The 16853-nt window shown below is 41.7% G+C and overlaps 1 protein-coding gene across 1 annotated transcript; it reads left to right on the top strand.

The window, feature by feature from the left end:
* Nucleotides 1–4683: 4683 nt before the first annotated feature.
* Nucleotides 4684–15089, top strand: LOC145414146 (uncharacterized). Its single transcript, XM_080283713.1, has 15 exons — nucleotides 4684–4736; nucleotides 5634–5845; nucleotides 6122–6160; nucleotides 7087–7174; nucleotides 7667–7687; nucleotides 9193–9237; nucleotides 9727–9783; nucleotides 9995–10185; nucleotides 11371–11450; nucleotides 11879–12084; nucleotides 12203–12359; nucleotides 12646–12821; nucleotides 12974–13159; nucleotides 13378–13560; nucleotides 14613–15089. The coding sequence occupies exons 1-15, from the start codon at nucleotides 4731–4733 to the stop codon at nucleotides 14793–14795; spliced, it is 1830 nt and encodes a 609-aa protein (XP_080139839.1). The 5' UTR covers nucleotides 4684–4730; the 3' UTR covers nucleotides 14796–15089.
* Nucleotides 15090–16853: the final 1764 nt, after the last annotated feature.

Here is a 16853-nt window from a genome sequence, read left to right as displayed (position 1 = left end):
CTTCATTTACTTCTAATAAGTTTTTTACCTTTTCCAATCTCCCCACCTCACTGGTTATTTCTAGCTAACCTTTCTGCTCCCTCTTCCCTCTCCCTCTCCCTCTCCCCGGCCCCTCTCCCTCTCCCCGGCCCCTCTCCCTCTCCCTCTCCCCGGCCCCTCTCCCTCTCCCCGCCCCCTCTCCCTCTCCCCGCCCCCTCTCCCTCTCCCCGCCCCCTCTCCCTCTCCCCGCCCCCTCTCCCCCTCCTCGCCCCCTCTCCCTCTCCTCGCCCCCTCTCCCTCTCCTCGCCCCCTCTCCCCCTCCTCGCCCCCTCTCCCTCTCCTCGCCCCCTCTCCCCGGCCCCTCTCCCCCTCTCCCCGGCCCCTCTCCCCGCCCCCTTTCCCTCTCCCAGTCCCCTCTTCCCTCCCCCTCTCCCCCTCACCCTCTCTCTCCCTCTCCCCCTCTCGCTGTCCCTCACCCCCTCCCCTCTCCCCATTCCGTTGCTTACTCCTGTCACCTGTTACTCACCTACCACTTTTTCCTCCACACCCCCCTCTTTCTGTCTGTCTGTTTCTCTCTCTCTCTCTCTCTTTTATTTTCCTTTCTCCCTTCAGTATCCATCTCCCATCCCCTCTGAGCAGTTTTTTCCCCATTCCCTTTCCACCTCATTCTCCTCTCTCCTTCCCTATCTCCATTCTGATTCTCCCCATTCTCTTCCTCTTCCTACATCTCACTCTCCTCTTCTCGTTCACCCACTCCCTACTTCCGTTCCATTTCTCACCCCTCCTCCCTTTCTTTCTCTCCATCCTACTTTCCTCCCTTTCTTTGTGTCCTTCCTACTTCCCGTCCCTCACCTCTACTCTCCCTGCCTCTCTCTTTACTTCCCCTCACTCTTACCTCGACTCCCTCTCGCCCTCCTCCACGCCCTCACTCATCCTCCACCCCCTCACTCATCCTCCACCCCCTCGCTCTCGCTCTCCCTCCACCCCCTCGCTCTCGCTCTCCCTCCACCCGCACTCGCTCATCTCCTCCAACCCCTCACGCTCTCCCTCCACCCCCTCTCGCTCTCCCTCCACCCCCTCTCGCTCTCCCCTCCACCCCCTCACGCTCTCCCTCCACCCCCTCTCGCTCTCCCCTCCACCCCCTCACGCTCTCCCTCCATCCCCTCTCGTTCTTCCTCCACCCCCTTCCCTCCCCTCTCCTTCCACCTCCCCCTTTTTCCCCTCTCGGCAGTTATCACATGGAGAACCGTCTCACTCACCAGCACATGCAAGGCCCCACAAGGCTGTAGTCAGGCGAGGGGAATAAATATACAGAGTGCTGCCGGGAAACTATCACTGTGCTTAGTCTAGTGTTGACCGTGTTTATTTGGATTTTTTTTTTATTTACATTAACTTGGCCTATACTTTCTTCAGTGCTGAGACAGTAAATTAAGTGCCTGACATGAAGTGCCGTGGAAAGGATGTAGAGCCATAGTACAGTATTGTCTTTCTGCCTCTGAACTTCGTGAAAAACTGCAAAAGGACGAATATAAGGGCCCTGTTATGGTGAAAAGAATGTAGTAGCCTATTTTTGTTGACAGTGTGTAGTGAAAAGATAAGTTGTGGCAGCAATTTATTCATACTGACGGTACAGTATAGTGATATTCTGAAAGCTTTGTGAAGATGGTACGTACGTGGTTTGAGGTGCTGTTGATAGTGAGAGATCACAAGTGCCAATAGTTTTAAAGTGATAAGTTGTTCCAGTACTTCATAGCCTAATTGTGCTGTTGTTGACTCGTTTACTTTTTACTGAGAGTGAGTGTTGAGGTATATGAGGGAGGGAGTTGAGAGGTATATGAGGGAGGGGGGGGTGAGTTGGGGGGAGGGTAGTCAAATGGTGGGTGACAGAGTGACTTGGAGGCGTTTTGTCTGCGGCCACCCTTTGCGGGATTAGGGCGCCGGGCTATAGATAGATAGATAGATAGATAGAGTGTTGTAAGTAAAAAATGTGGAAAATACTGGCTTTTAGTTCAAAAGTGTGCACTGAGAAACTTGGAGGAATTCAGAATGGAATGTAAGGGTGGGATTGGTAGCTCCTTTAAACACTTACGCAGATATCGGAACCTAAACTCTGCTGGACTAAGAATTAACAACAGTGTAACATCAGCAGGTTAAAAAAAAAAAAAAAAAAAGACACGCATGCATCACCAGTAATATGAAAAACGTAATTGTAATAATGCCTCCAGAGGATTATATTCAGATTTCAGATGGCGGATTTGATATGACCTTCATTAACTTAGTTCTTGTCATAAGCTGTTAGATCATTTATTGTTGCCAGATTAGATTAAATGTCCTCGTGCTGAAGGGATGAAATACAGTGCTCTTGCCCACCGCCAGTCTCCAGGCATGTTAGTAGAGAATGCTAGAAAGAAATGGAGCTGGTTCTTAGAATAATTCATTTATCACTTCTCAGAGTTTTGCTATTGTACCGAAGTTGTGACGATCTGTTTAGTGATGGAAGTTTGCCGTGATTATAGACGACAAATACCATGTCAGAACGGTGTGTGTGTGTGTGTGTGTGTGTGTGTGTGTGTGGGGTCAGAGTTCCACTGAGTTTCCAGGCAAAATTTGTGTTGATGTAAGTCGAGGTTATGGAGGAATGTTGTTCCTTGTTCTCTGCCACCCATCGTCATTTTTTTTTTCCTAATTTGTTCATCCTTTTTCCAGCCAACTGTAAAAAGAAAGACGAAAACGTAGACAGGTATACTGTACAGATTGATAGATCGATAGATAAATAATTTACTTAAGTCTGGTGCCATTTAAGCTTGTGCGTGGAGTTGAGAGCCTGCTACACGGTGGCGGCGTGGTGTACTTATACTACGTGATAAGTGTAGCAGCGATGGAACGTGTGTGAATAATTTATCATCTTGGCATTCCCTTACCTTGCCATGACCTACTCCAATATTGATGACGGATGTGTGGTGATAGAGGGTGGGTGGTCTCTCTCTCTCTCTCTCTCTCTCTCTCTCTCTCTCTCTCTCTCTCTCTCTCCCCAATAGGCCTTTATCTAACCAAAAGCTACTGGATACTGTGTACATAGATGAATGAAAATCAGTATTATGGTAAACGATATTGATTTATAGGTTTGCCATTCCACATCAGAGCTATTGCAGGCATTTTGTTCTCCATGACCTTGAGCAGTAATGAATGAGACCCACGTGTATTAGGATAGGTACACCTTGTCACGTACGTGGTGGTGCTGGTGGTAATTAGAGAGTAACAGGTTATCGTAGTATTAGATTTTGCATCCCTTGGGCAGTAATTATCCACAATGTTGCCTCCTTCCTCACTCATTTACCGTCATTACTGAAGATTAGATTAGGATGGATTGTACTTGCTTTATAAATTGCAATGAATTAAATCTTCTGTTATCTTATGACTCAGTCCGCAAAATAAAATTGTCAGGAGTTAACATGAATATAATATTCAGGCTTCCTTAAAGTCTGAGGTAGAATGGAGGAGTGTGTACTAGGATGGTATGGTACTATGAAGAGAATAGGCATAAGTAGGTTGGCGAAAAAGGGTACATTTGAGTGAGTTTGAAGGTGGAAGGAGACTTGGTATGCCAACAAGTAAATGGATAGGTATGGTGAATGAGATTGTGAAGTATGGAGGTTGATAAGTCTAGGGAATTGACAAGGGCTTTACGTGGTTGGATAAATAGTGTATAGAGGAACGCGTGGCAGTGGTTTGCATTTTTTTCTCTCTCTCTTTAAGCTTAAAGGTCGTTGGCTTGACTGTTAGGTATTATGAAGTGCATACATATGGAAGGTTGTGTCTGAGGCAAAGTCAGTATTCCCATGGGGACTTATATAATGTGTGTGTGTGTGGCTCATTTTACTGGACGTAGTGTTGTTCAGTTCTCAATATCATGTTTTTCTTCTTGCTCTCGGGACACAGTCTTCATTTTTGGGCGGAAATAGAGGTCGGGACGATGATTGAGGGGTGATGATGTTACTGGTGGTGTTGCTTATGGTTATGTTGGTGGGAAGTATTTGTTAAACAGTCACATGTTTGGAATACATCTGGTTCAGTATACTATTCCAGTTAGTCAGACAATTTTATTCAGCTGAAAATGAAGAGATGCATGGGATTGTTATTACTGTCACCATTACATGTCTTATGGTTGAGACAAAAGAATTTTACCTAATGCCAGACTATTGTAATTTGCAGATAGTGAGTCATGAGAGCTGAATGTTACTGTAATCATAAGCACCATGGGACACAGTCTGCAGGACTTAGACGGCTGCATGAACGGTTAAGATACCATCATTGCCATCAAGGTCATTAGGCATATCTGGATACCTGAACATGAATTGATGTAGCCATACTACAGTGATTGTTAATACAACACTAACCAAGTTTAGTTATAAATTTATGTCCATGGAAATCATTTAGAACAGGAACATGACCACAAATCTTAGGGATATCGTGAAACTGATACTGTACTGTTGATTGACAAAAAAATGGTTATGAAGTCATGTGAAATAGCAACTTATATGATGCATACAGTACCTAGAAAATATCCAGCGGCATCAAGATAATGACACTGTGGAATGACTAACAGTAATGATGTTGGAGGGGATAATGATGTTGGAGGGGATTTGAGTGAGTGGTACAACTTCACATGCAATGCACCCATCATCAGCATGTCTCTCGGAGCTGCATCTTCAGTACGACGGAGAGGCAGAAAGGCCAGTGCAGATTTACCCATGAATGTGAGTATACAGTAGTGGTTGGTTTGGTAACAACCAGTATATCAGATGGGAGAGGCCTTTGTTCTGCAGTGATCTGACTGAGAATGATGATGATTATGAGTGATGAGAGTATAGTAGTCAATTTTCACTTAATGCAAGAGAGGGATGTGGGATGTGTTCATACTACATCACCAACAGCAGGTTATTCAGAGCAAATGTCCCACAGCTCACTCCAAAACCCATGAAAGGAGGATGGTGGGCTTCAGGGGGAGGACTCAACGTCAGCCTGTAGTCTACTGGGTTCACACTGAGATGAGCCTGGGACAACAGTCATTTATAGTCAGGGATAATTGTGGGACAACACTTATAGTCAAGGATGATTGTGGGACAGCACTCATTTAGTCATTTATAGTCAGGGATAATTGTTGGACAACACTCATTTAAAGTCAGGGATAATTTATAGTCAGGGATAGGCCTATGTCCTGATGGAATGCTACTGAGTAAAGCATCTCCAAGTGAGACATGCTTGATTTGGTTCACGACTGAGAGGTTAAAAGCACAAATTGATAAAGTTAGCCTAAATGCTAACCCGAGGGAGTGCTGGTTGAAGTTGTCCATCTGTTGTCTGCCATCCTCCTTGTGAGAGGTAGTGAGTGAGTTGATGGACATTTGTATAACCAGGGAGCAGAGCTGTTTGATCATGGCGTATCAGTGCCACCTCGAATGCATCCCTCTCCAGCACTGATTACCTGAAATGGCCAACTAACTATGATTTATAGTTACTGGAAAGGAAAGGTAGACTCTGCTTCACACTGCTGCTGTCCCAGTTTCAGATATGACAGACTGGATTTTAATTTAGAAACAGTTGAAGTGGTGGTGATGATATGATGATGGTGATATGACCATGCCCTCTTGCAGATTGAGTCCATCCGAGCCAGGAGAGCCAAACTGGAGGAGATGGTGAGTGCCATGCGCCCCCCTCTGCTGACCCAGGACAAGGGGCCCCTCCAGCACAGCATCCCTCCCACCTGGTTCACCGCACACCGCTGCCCCCCTGCCCCGGACCCCACCTCCCCCCTCGCAGATGTACTCTCTTCCCATCCCCCCATACCCAGGCGCACCATCATGAGGTAAGGACCAGGAGTGGGTTTCACAAAGATCTGTATCTCATTGGCTACGGAGGATCTCATGCATCTCTTTCTCAGTTATTTATCTAATACATTACACCTTATTCCTTTTTTATTTATATATCTTTAATGTCATCATATACTTGAGAAACAACATGGAAAATATATTAACATTCCAGATACAGATATAAACTGGTGAGGAAAGGGCGTTAAAGCCATCTCAGTATGAGCTGAAGAAACTACGATCAGGTTCATCTTAATGTCCATTTGTATTTGCAGGAAGATCAAAGAGACACTGGAAGATTTTGCACTCTCCTTGTAAGATTCTGCTTCATCACCCTAGAAAAATAAATTGTGGTTGAAAGAGGAAATCAGTCATGGTCTTATTAGTGAGTCTGGCCTCAGGGTTTCAAGATTATCATGGAAGAAATTATATATCCTAACACAATTAGCGCAGCGAGACAAGTATACTGATTTGTATACCATAGTTATCTTAAAACCTTTTTCTTGCCTCTTTCATGTATGTCCCATCCGGCATGCACTGATATTGGTACATTGTGCCTCACCCGCCATGACCCATCACATTGTGCTTTGCCTGTCTGTGCTGCATATCCCTCTCCATGGTGAGTCTGGCATTTGTTTGTATATACCACATACTGTATTTATCATTCCATTACTGTTACATTACTAATTACAAAATATTTCAACAGCTATGGTAATGTCTTTTAGGCCTTTGTTAATGTGACCACCTAGGCTGGCTTGGTGTCACGGATGGTTTTATAAGTTTCCTTAGTTCTAGCTTTTGTGATATTTTAAAATAGTTCTGCATTTCACTGAACCATAAATGGCCCTCCGAGACAGTCACTGGGCACCTGCAGTGTTGGAGTACTCTAAAGATGCTTGGAAAGTGATTGTGTAGATGTGATCTGCTGAAACACCATCCTTGCTTTTGATCTACAGCATATAGCATGATTTGTCACCATGCTTCAAATCTGCTGAGCAGCGTGCTCAGACATCAGACATACCCAGTGACTATGTGGAAGGCCTATATGCTAACCCATACATAACCAAAACATTGCCTAATCACATATTGCCTAACTGAAATTAATCTTACATATCCATCACCAGACCCAACCCAACCCAGGCTACAAAGACATACCTATGTTATCTAACTTTATAGGTATGTTCATGTATGACACTTTCTCTTTCTGCTAAGTACTGGACATTGCATTCGCCCTCAACAGATGCAGTGCATACAGAGAGCCACTTCCAGGGATTGGCAAGAGGAAGGAACCAGACTCTTTACAAGATTCCTCAACTAACTCCAGAGAGGTATGATGCTATGATACGTCCACCCAGTCTGGGGAAGGTCTCGATTCTTTTAATTCTTGCACTCTTGACAATCTTAATAAATCTCTGAGAATGAGATGCCTGTCTTAATTGGAATAGCTTTATTTGGTAAGAATAAAGTAAGAATTTAGTCAAAAGGATATCACCCAGAAACAGGTGGCTATGAAACTCTTCACATTACAACCAGAATTGGAAATTTTGACAGATTTGCCCAGCCATTTAAGTTATAATGAATATTGGAGGTACACCTTGTTCCATTGGGCGTCATTCTGAACTAGCCATTTCTTTACTGTTACTGACATTATCTATGACACTGAAGAACAAAATGACCAGAATATGGCTTAATATAACTTGGTGTTCATCCAGCTTTCAGCCTAAGCAGTGCAGTGAAATACAGTTTTGGCTTAAGATCTCTACATATGCAGTGCTTGTAAATTTCTGTGTATGAAAACTTGCATGCTTTCTTCTTTCCAGTGTTCGGGGAAGCGAAGGACGGTGAGTGTTGTTTTATTTCTGTGGTTGAACTGATTATAAGAGGAGTCTTTTGCAGGAATGTTATCTGTTCAGTCAGATCTAGCTCAGATTGTATAGACAGAAAGTAATTTTCTCATATATACAGTTTTAATGAAAATAGGAATATAATGATGTACTGTAATGTTTTCCATGGTTGAGGTATGACCATTGTTACACTAATCATCCGCTTATTTTGACCAGCCAACTCCTACATTGACCAGTGAGGATTTGGTGAGTTTTTAATAGTCACAACGAGTGGCAGAAAATAAATGTATACCAAAATGCAACCTCTTTATTTTTTTGGTTGATGTTCATGTCTTTATCGAACAGCTTTTAATGGTTTGTAGATTTTTATTGATGAAGTTTTGTATTGTAGTTCCTGTAGATAAGCTTGACCTCGTAAATAAGCTTGGCCTTGTAAATAAGCTTGGCCTTGTAAATACTGCATTGGTATTGTTTATACAGGTACTGTGATCAAGCCAACCACATCTCACTCTACCAACCCAATTGAACCAAATGCAAACTGTAAAGTTTGCCAAGTCTAAATCAGAATATATAAAATTATCTGTATAGAATGCAGAGGAGTAAGTGTTGTTAACAAACTGAAAAACATTAAATCATCCCCACTTCATGCAAGTGTTTAAATACTTTTAAATTGGGAAGTGTTTACACAGTGAAGATACAGTAGTAGTAGTAGTAGCAGTAGTAGTAGCAGTAGTAGTAGTAGCAGCAGTAGTAGTAGCAGTAGTAGTAGTAGTATTCAGCTGATTTGCGTACCTGCTTGAATATAGGTGTAAATTCCCAGTCTGTAGTATGGTAGGGCAGTTAAACAATGTGAAAACTGACAATTCTTATAGGAGGGTGGAAAATAAGTTATTATATTCCAAGATAATGGTATGTGATGAGATTTTGACAGTGTAACTTATACAGTAATGGAAGAGTGCTAAAAGCCTAAAGTATTTGTCCTATGTCTATATATTGTCATCCCCCCCACCCACCCCCAAGCCTCACACTCTCTCTGAGTCTGAACTGTAAACTCCAACCATCTCTCAGATATAAACCCTTCCATCCAGTTGGAGTGTCTTAACCCACTATACTCCTGACATCACTATGGTTGCCCTAAGGGAACTGGTTTTTACAGTGGTTTTCCTTAGCTAACTCAAAGTCAAATGGCCACCCCTTACAGGATTATGGCATTTGCCTATAAACAGCTATACAGCCTTAGGGCCTGTGATGAATTTGTTTATTAAAGCCAGTGTACAACCATGCTTGTGTAATGCTATACAGGTAACAGGATGCTCTAAGTTTATTCATTAGGAAAGAGGTAGAGTGATAGAGAATATTGAAAAATGGAAAGTTTTAAGACTTTGTAGGAGAGAGAAGCAGGGATGTTATCTTTGACAGTTCGTAATGAGTGTTTTTCGACTGTATTATTGGTAAGAGTTCACAAAAAGTTAGTAGAGTATCCTAATTTTTGTGTTTTGCAGTTGAAGGAAGCATCTGACATCAGCGACACTGATAAGAGGCCAGCGGTAAGTTAGTAATCTTTGGATATCTCTTGTTGATACAGTACTGTATAGTTGAATAGAAAAACAGGCACTCCAGTTCATTAACTTATTCAGTATTAAACTAAATGAAATATTTTTAGAAGGTGTTGCATAAATTTAAGATCCCTATCCAGGCTGTCCATGTACAGTATTGTATTTTAGAATTGGTTTCAGATTTACTTTATGCTTATCAAAAGAAAGTTAGAATATCTTATCTTGAAAGTTCTTTGTAAAAAGTAGTAGCTACATTCTGACATTAAGAGGAATTGCTGAGATAAAGAGGAAACTTTAAGTGTTGCTAGTGAACAGTGGCATAATTCTGGCAGTTGTAGCTGGACCAGTTGAAGTATTTGATCTTTCGCATAGTACTTTCAGCAGATGGCCCAAATTAATGGAGTCTCATACTGAATAATGTAATACTGAGAACAATATTGTGGACTTCCAAATCACTTACATGAATATTTTGCCTACCAGACAGCCCAAGATGATGAGAGAGATAAGGAGAAAAATGTGGTAGTCAGTGATGGAGAGGTGAGTACTGAATTACACCTTCTTTATCTATTATCAGTCATTTGCCATCCCTCCCTTTTCCTTCTTTCATGATATCAGTAGCAAGTGAAACTACTTATTTGTGTACTAAGTAGTGTTAATGTTGATGAGACTGTAATATCAATTACTGTGCATGATCATTTATTATGATTTATCTGTACAGATAAAATGAGTATGCTTTTGGTGTTTACAGGATTTGGACTACACCCAGGAGACAATAGAGGAAATAGTGAGGGGGATTGGGAGTCAGAGCGGCAGCAAGCGTCTCAAAAACACAGTGCGAGCCCGGAAGCTGCTATCAGTTGAGAAAAACCCACCCATTAAGGATTTTATGAGGGCTGGTATAATAACCCGGCTGATTCCCCACATGCAGCAGGAAAAAGAGTGAGTGGCGAGGGAAAGAGGTTATGAATGGTATGGAGGTTTGTGGTGAGGGAGAGGGTATGAGAATAATGAGGGAAAGAGTATGTGAATGGTGATGGAGATGAATGGTCAGGGAAGAAGGATGTAGAAGACAAGGCAAGGTGGATGTCAGTGGTGAAGGACAGAGGTTGTATGTGTGGTGAAGGATATAATGTGAGTGGAGGGGGAAAGTGGATGTGAGTGATGAGGGTGAATGAATGGTGAGATGACAGAGGATATTAGTTGTGACTGATGAAGGAAGGAAATGTAAGTGGTGGCAGTGAAGAGGGATGTACAGTATTTGGTGAGAGGAGGAGTGTAAATGGTGAGAGGAGCGGAGTTCTGGTGATGGAGAGTTGCTATCAGTAAAATAACATAATTGAGGGAATGTGAGTGGGAGCAGGGAGATAATAGACATTTAGGAAGAGTAGGTTAACCCTTTTAGTAGTGCATTTATTTTGCTTTTGTTCTCATGATGATTCTCTTCAGATTTTGGAGAGAATTTGAACTGGAGGAGTTAGATGTAGCCTTCATAAATTCCATTTAATATGAGTGTATATTTTTTGATGTTTCAAGTTTCATCTTTGGTTTTGAATATACAGTACTCTGTTAGGAGTCATGCTTTTAGAGGGAGTTTTTAACCTGTGTAAGAAAAATGTAATATATTTCAGTATGTGTATATCACAAGAGTTTGATTAAGTATAATCAGTGCCAGTTGTCATAGGAATAGGTGATGGTAATGTGTGTGCTGTGTGTGTATAAAGTTGAATCCCATAGAGGTAGCTGGAAATATTTCAGTCATAATGCCACTAGGGATATAGACCAGTCACTTACCCTCAATTGTTAAAGACTTAACACTTCATAAAGGTAATGCAAGACTAGATATTATTTTACCATACTGGAAATATTAACACATTCAGTCTGGCGATATATATATATATATATATATATATATATTTTTTCTTAATTCTTGCTGTCTTCAGATTTTATCCAACATAGGAGACATTAAGCTAGAAATGTGTAAGTATAGCTTTCAGTAAACCTCTCACTACTAGGGTAGTATCCCCAGCTGAACAAAATTGTTGCCTGGTAGCGGGATTATGTGTATAATTAAATTCTGTAACTGTATTTAAGAGGTTAACTGAAATGCTTTTGCCATCCATGTAGCACCACCCTGCAGTTTGAGGCCACGTGGACCCTAACCAATCTGGCAGCTGGCACATCAGAGCAGACCCGGGCAGTAGTTGGTACGTGGCTTTGTCTCTTGTTTTGAGTGATTCTGGAAAATGAGTGACATCTTATTTCACCTATTACACATTGGTATCCTCTATTATTAATCTGAGCTGTGTGATCGAAACTGTTAAATTAAATGAGAATGTTATGGTTTCATATGCAGACCAAGTTGCTAAGGAAGGTGTTACTAAGCCTCCTGTGCCACATACTGTAGAATATAGACATTTGTCAGGGTGTTCTGTGGATCAAGGTATTGTCATTTTTTTTTTTTACATGTCCAGCTGTCTGCATATATTTGGCAGTCATCCTGTGTGTCACAAAAGAAAACTTTGATCCATACATTGACGGAATCTGTACATTATTAAGCATTTGGAAATGTTTACATCTGGCTGCATTTGTGACTTTTTTTTTTTCCATTATGCCTGCCTTGACCCTTTATCAGATGGAGGTGCTGTACCCATCCTTATCGAGCTGCTGAAGTCACGCAGCATCGAGGTGCGAGAGCAGGCTGCATGGGCACTCGGCAACATTACCGGGGATGGTGAACGACAGAGGAACTTTGTAGTGAGTGCCGGTATAGTTTCACCTCTTCTGGACTCGCTGGACACCAAGTACACTGGCTGTAAAAGCTCAGAGCCACCTGTAAGTGTCTTTATTAGATGGTATTTTTTTTCCCCCAGGATTCTGTAATTCTGATGAAGATTTACTGTATGATGTTTGCCGAGATTTACCTCAACTTATCAGTTGTCAAATGATAGTTAAAAAGGTTTACTGCAACTCACAGGTGTCACTGGTGCGAGTGGTGGCATGGGTGTTGGCCAACCTATTCCGCCACAAAAGCCAGGTGATGGAGGTAGACCAGTGCCGCACCTGTGTACAAATGCTCAAGGAGCTTCTCGATCACCCTGACACAGAGGTCAATGGTAAGTCATCATGGGTGATTGTATTTAGTTTGATTTATTACTTTAAGCTAGGAATAAGGCTTTGGAGAAAATGGAGGTTAACTGCTGAGGAATTGTATACAGTAGTAGTATGCCTGCATGCTAGTACTCAAGGAGCTAGTTGACCATCTTGATGCAGAGGATGATGGCAGGCCACCTTGGTTCTCTGGTGAAGTCAGATTCCTTGCTTGAGGAGGCTGAAAGGAATGTGAAAAAGGCAGCTTATGGAAACATATTGTTCTATCATTCCTGCATCATTTGGGTCCAGTTGATGCGCTGTGGGCGATCGGCTACATCGCTGACCTGGATGACATCAGTCTGCAGGTAGTTATGGACTCGGGTGCTCTGCCGGCACTGGTCAGACACCTGGGGTCAGGTCACCGCCAGAAGGTGGTGCCGGCACTCAGAGCAACTGGAAATTTGACTGTCGGCAATGATGAACAGGTTAGCTTATTTCAAGGTTGTATCTGTAATTCTCTGAATATTGGAGTCAGCTGTGGAGTTAACTTTTATTTTCTGACCAGACTGTTGATTTGTGGGAAGCAGGGTTAGGGTTCTGATAAATATGGCACTGAAAGAGTTAAATACCTTGCCAGACGGATGCAGTTGTGGCGGCAGGTGTTGTGCCACTGTACGCGAAGCTGCTGCGCTCCCACCATCACATGGCGCTGCGCAGGGACGCTGCCTGGGCACTCTCCAACCTCACTGCCGGCACTAAGGACCAGATCCAACATGTGGTTGATGAGGGTATCCTACCTGACCTGGTGGCTGCCCTCAATCAGGTCAGAGTTGATCAGGGGTTGTATTGGTGGAGGATCAGCCTTTTTAGTCCAGTGACATACTGTAGCTTGTATTTTATTTTTATCCTCAGGCACGTGTTCTCCAGTTGGGTTACAAGTTTGGATAATTGAATGGATTGATTTCTGAGGTAATGATGACTTGTTGTTAGGAAGCTGTGACTGTAATGAGTAAGTTTATAACTTTGTTGATGATCCTTCAGGGTTCACTGGAGTTGCAGCGTGAAGCGGCGTGGGCACTGGGTAATGTGATGACCAATGGCAGTCTGGGACAGATGGATGCACTGGTGAAGGCTGGAGGTATGACAGGCATGGCAGGAGTGCTGGCTGCTACTGAGACATCCAGTGTCACTGTTGCTCTCACTACTATACATAACATTCTGAAGGTATTGTTTTCTACTGAGTTTTGAGTTAATTAATTTACCCATCTATTTGGGTGCAATGTTTTAAAATCCTTTGTGTGATGTAAGAAGTTTAAGATTTTTATTTAGTACAGAAAAGGAAGAACCAAAGGCTATGATCATATAGAAAATTTTCCTTCCAAAGGTGAACAGAAGGAAGCTGCTCTTAACATACTGTATATATGTTACAGAGAATTTGTGTAACCAGCGATTTCATGAATTCCCTAGTGAATTCGTGAAGTGAGTCTGAATTAGGATGGGTTAATTAAGGTTAGGTTAATTTAGGCTGCAGTTAGGTTAGAGTAGAATAATCTAAGTTTAGGTTAGGTTAGGCTAGGTTAGTTAGGTTAGGTTAGTTCATATGAATGCTATGTTAAGCATTCATATAAATTAACCTAATGTAAAAATAACCTGACCTAACCCAAACTTAACCTAGATTACCCTAGCCTAACATAACCACAGCCTAATTAATCTAACCTTAATTAACCCATCCTAATTTAAACTCATTTCACGAAGAGCTGGTTACACAAATTCCCTGTAACTTGAGAACAGTATGGAAGGGCAGTGAAGCATTGGTAGATGGTACATTCTTGATGATTAAGCCCAGGGCCTATCTGGACGTGAAGTCAGTCAACAGAAGACTGAAGCTACTCTTCACCTGCAGTCCATTTTCCTCCTTTTAAGAAATGAGGAGGAAATTGAAGTATGTTTGTGTAACTGGGCAGTAGAGTTCAACAGTAACATCTTCAGGAACACCCATATAAACACAGGTATTGTGGTGGTGATTATGATGATGAAGAATAGCTTCTTAACACTGGTGATCAACACAACTCGAGTATTGTATTGTAGCTGATGTTAGATTATTTTATTCAGCTGAGAGTGAAGCATAAGAGCCAGAGGGTGTTACTACTGTCAGCATTCTCATGACTGGGACAGCTTTAATATTTTATTTAACATTTGACAGTCTCATGTAGCAATGAGTAAGTCATTAGACCCTGAGAGCATAACTGATTCTCGTATTTTTTCATTTTCTCAAGGAACCCGAACTAGTGAGTGGTGCCATGGAAGAATTTCGAGCAGCAGATGGTGTGAGTCATTTGGAGGTGCTACAGCAGCATGTGAACCCGACCATAAGGAGCAAGGCTGAGGAGATACTGGATACATATTTTTCATCAGATTTTGAGGGGCAGGAGAGTGAAGATGGAGGGATGAGTGAATGAGTGAAAAGGTAAACGAGTGAAGAGGAGGAGGAGGATTGATTGAAGTTAGTTTGGTTATGTTAGGTTTAGGGTACGTTAAATATGGTTAGGTAAGGTCAGGTTAGATTAAGTTTGTTTAATTGATTAGGCTAGATTAGGTTGTGGTATAGGTTAGGTAAGGCCTTGTAGATTAGGTATGGTTGGTTAGGTTAGGTTAGGTTAAATTGGTTGTTAGGTACAGGGATGTACAGAGGGAAAGATGGAGAAGGAAAAGGAGTTGAGGGAGGAAGAAAAGTGGGCAGTGAAGGACAGGAAAGGAGAGGAGGAATTAAGGGTAGGGAAGTGGGAGAGGAGAGCTGTTTACCCATTTCAGCCTGAGGAGGTATATATTTTACATATAATGCAGACTGTTTGATACAGTTTAGGGGAGACCTCTTGTTGTGAAGGGATTAATGAAGGCCAAATATGTAACCCATCCAGTCTGAAAAGATTCTCCTAAGGTGAACAAAATATAGTCCTGAAGTACAGTAACTAGTGAGAGTAAAGTAAGGGCTAGCCGTGTAACGATTAAGTTAATGTTGCTCAGGAAACCAGAAAATGGCAGAAGAAGTGGTAATGATATTTGAATGCACTTGTTAGAGAGTTATGATGGGACTAAGATGTTGAAGTGCCATAGTATCTTTCGGCAATCCAACTAGATGTCCCACAAGAGTATACCTTAGGGGTGGTGGTTGGATTATATTGCCCATATACAGTAATGCCCTTTAGAGGGAAGCAACTAGTCTCTTGCAGAATACTGTATGTTTTGATGGAGTAGCCTGACCCTGGGCTTTTGTGTTCCTGATCATGCAGTAAAGAATTTGGATGATTAATGAATGGATAAATCAAATGCGGAGCTGAAAACAAATTAACAATGAGATGGTTTATATAAAAGTGAACTCAACAGCGGCCTCAATGTGATAGATATACCGTGCCTTAGCACTGTACCTGCCTTCCTTCTGATGATGGAGTGTTTTTTTAATTTTTGCAGCAACAAAGTGATTTTATACAGCTTATGAGAGCACGTCAGTAATAAACGGGCTAATGCAGCTTATACTGTATCTAACCTCTCCAGTTCAAAAAGTCTCTCATGCAGAGTATAGTACAGTATAACCATCTGGAGGTAGCAAGAACGAACTGAAAAATACATCTTCAGATTCCAGGAGTTAACTTTTTCTTTTTAATAGTCATACCCTTGACCTAACAAGACTTCCATTTTTTTTTTTGTGCATGTCACTCCATTAGTTATGCTTACTGTAAGATATCAGTGCTGTGTAGATTGTAGTGTTGAGCACATATACAGTAGTAATACCGTAAGTTGAAAGTATAAAGTACAGTACAGGTATTGTAGTTTAACAGATAAAACATTTATAACAAGTAGAGATGTATATTGTTTAGTCTAACAAATAAAACATTTTTAACAAGTAAAGATGTTTGATTGTAGAAATAAGGATTAAGAATGATATATACAGGTAGTGTCACATGCAAAGCTGAGAATTCCCTGTGAGCATTATACTGTACTTGGTATGGGAAATTCTCATTCCTTGTGGAACATCAATCCTTCCATCTTGTACTTTACTCATTTGAACTTCATAGTTCTATCAGTCCCATATACAGATTTTTCATGTAACAACTCATATTGCCACTGCCAGCAGGGAAATGTAGCTAACTTTTGATTTTGATTGTACAGTACTGTAGTAGTAACATCTTTATAGGGTCTGTTAAACCCATAATAAAAATTAAACTTAACCATCAGACATGCATTAGTCAAGATAAGACATATGTTGTGCCCTAATAATCTGCTGGACATGATACTGTAGTAGTTTCCCTCATGGTCAGTCAGTCCTCAGCCTGCTACCGTTTTTTGACCATCTTGTTTGCAGTTGAGTTTACAGTCAGTCACAATATGGCTTATTGGAATTACATTGATTCCCGTGAAGCTGACTTAGTAGTTTCCCCAAGTTTTTCAGTTCCTGCTATAGAAGGTATTAACAAATTTCTTAGCAGTCCATGATACATACCTGTAGCATATCATGATGT

This window comes from Coenobita brevimanus, chromosome 98 (genome assembly GCF_032717465.1).
Source record: "Coenobita brevimanus isolate Jiangsu-jjx chromosome 98, ASM3271746v2, whole genome shotgun sequence".
Lineage (NCBI taxonomy): Eukaryota > Metazoa > Arthropoda > Malacostraca > Decapoda > Coenobitidae > Coenobita > Coenobita brevimanus.
Note: the sequence above shows the minus strand (reverse complement) of the source record. Positions and strands in the feature narration are given on the sequence as shown.

What these genes read in the sequence shown, in the direction of transcription:
- LOC145414146 (XM_080283713.1), top strand. An exon ending in CCTCAACTAACTCCAGAGAG is followed by an intron (nt 7,175 to 7,666) that starts GTATGATGCTAT and finishes TCTTCTTTCCAG; the next exon opens with TGTTCGGGGAAGCGAAGGAC. An exon ending in CACATGCAGCAGGAAAAAGA is followed by an intron (nt 10,186 to 11,370) that starts GTGAGTGGCGAG and finishes CCATCCATGTAG; the next exon opens with CACCACCCTGCAGTTTGAGG.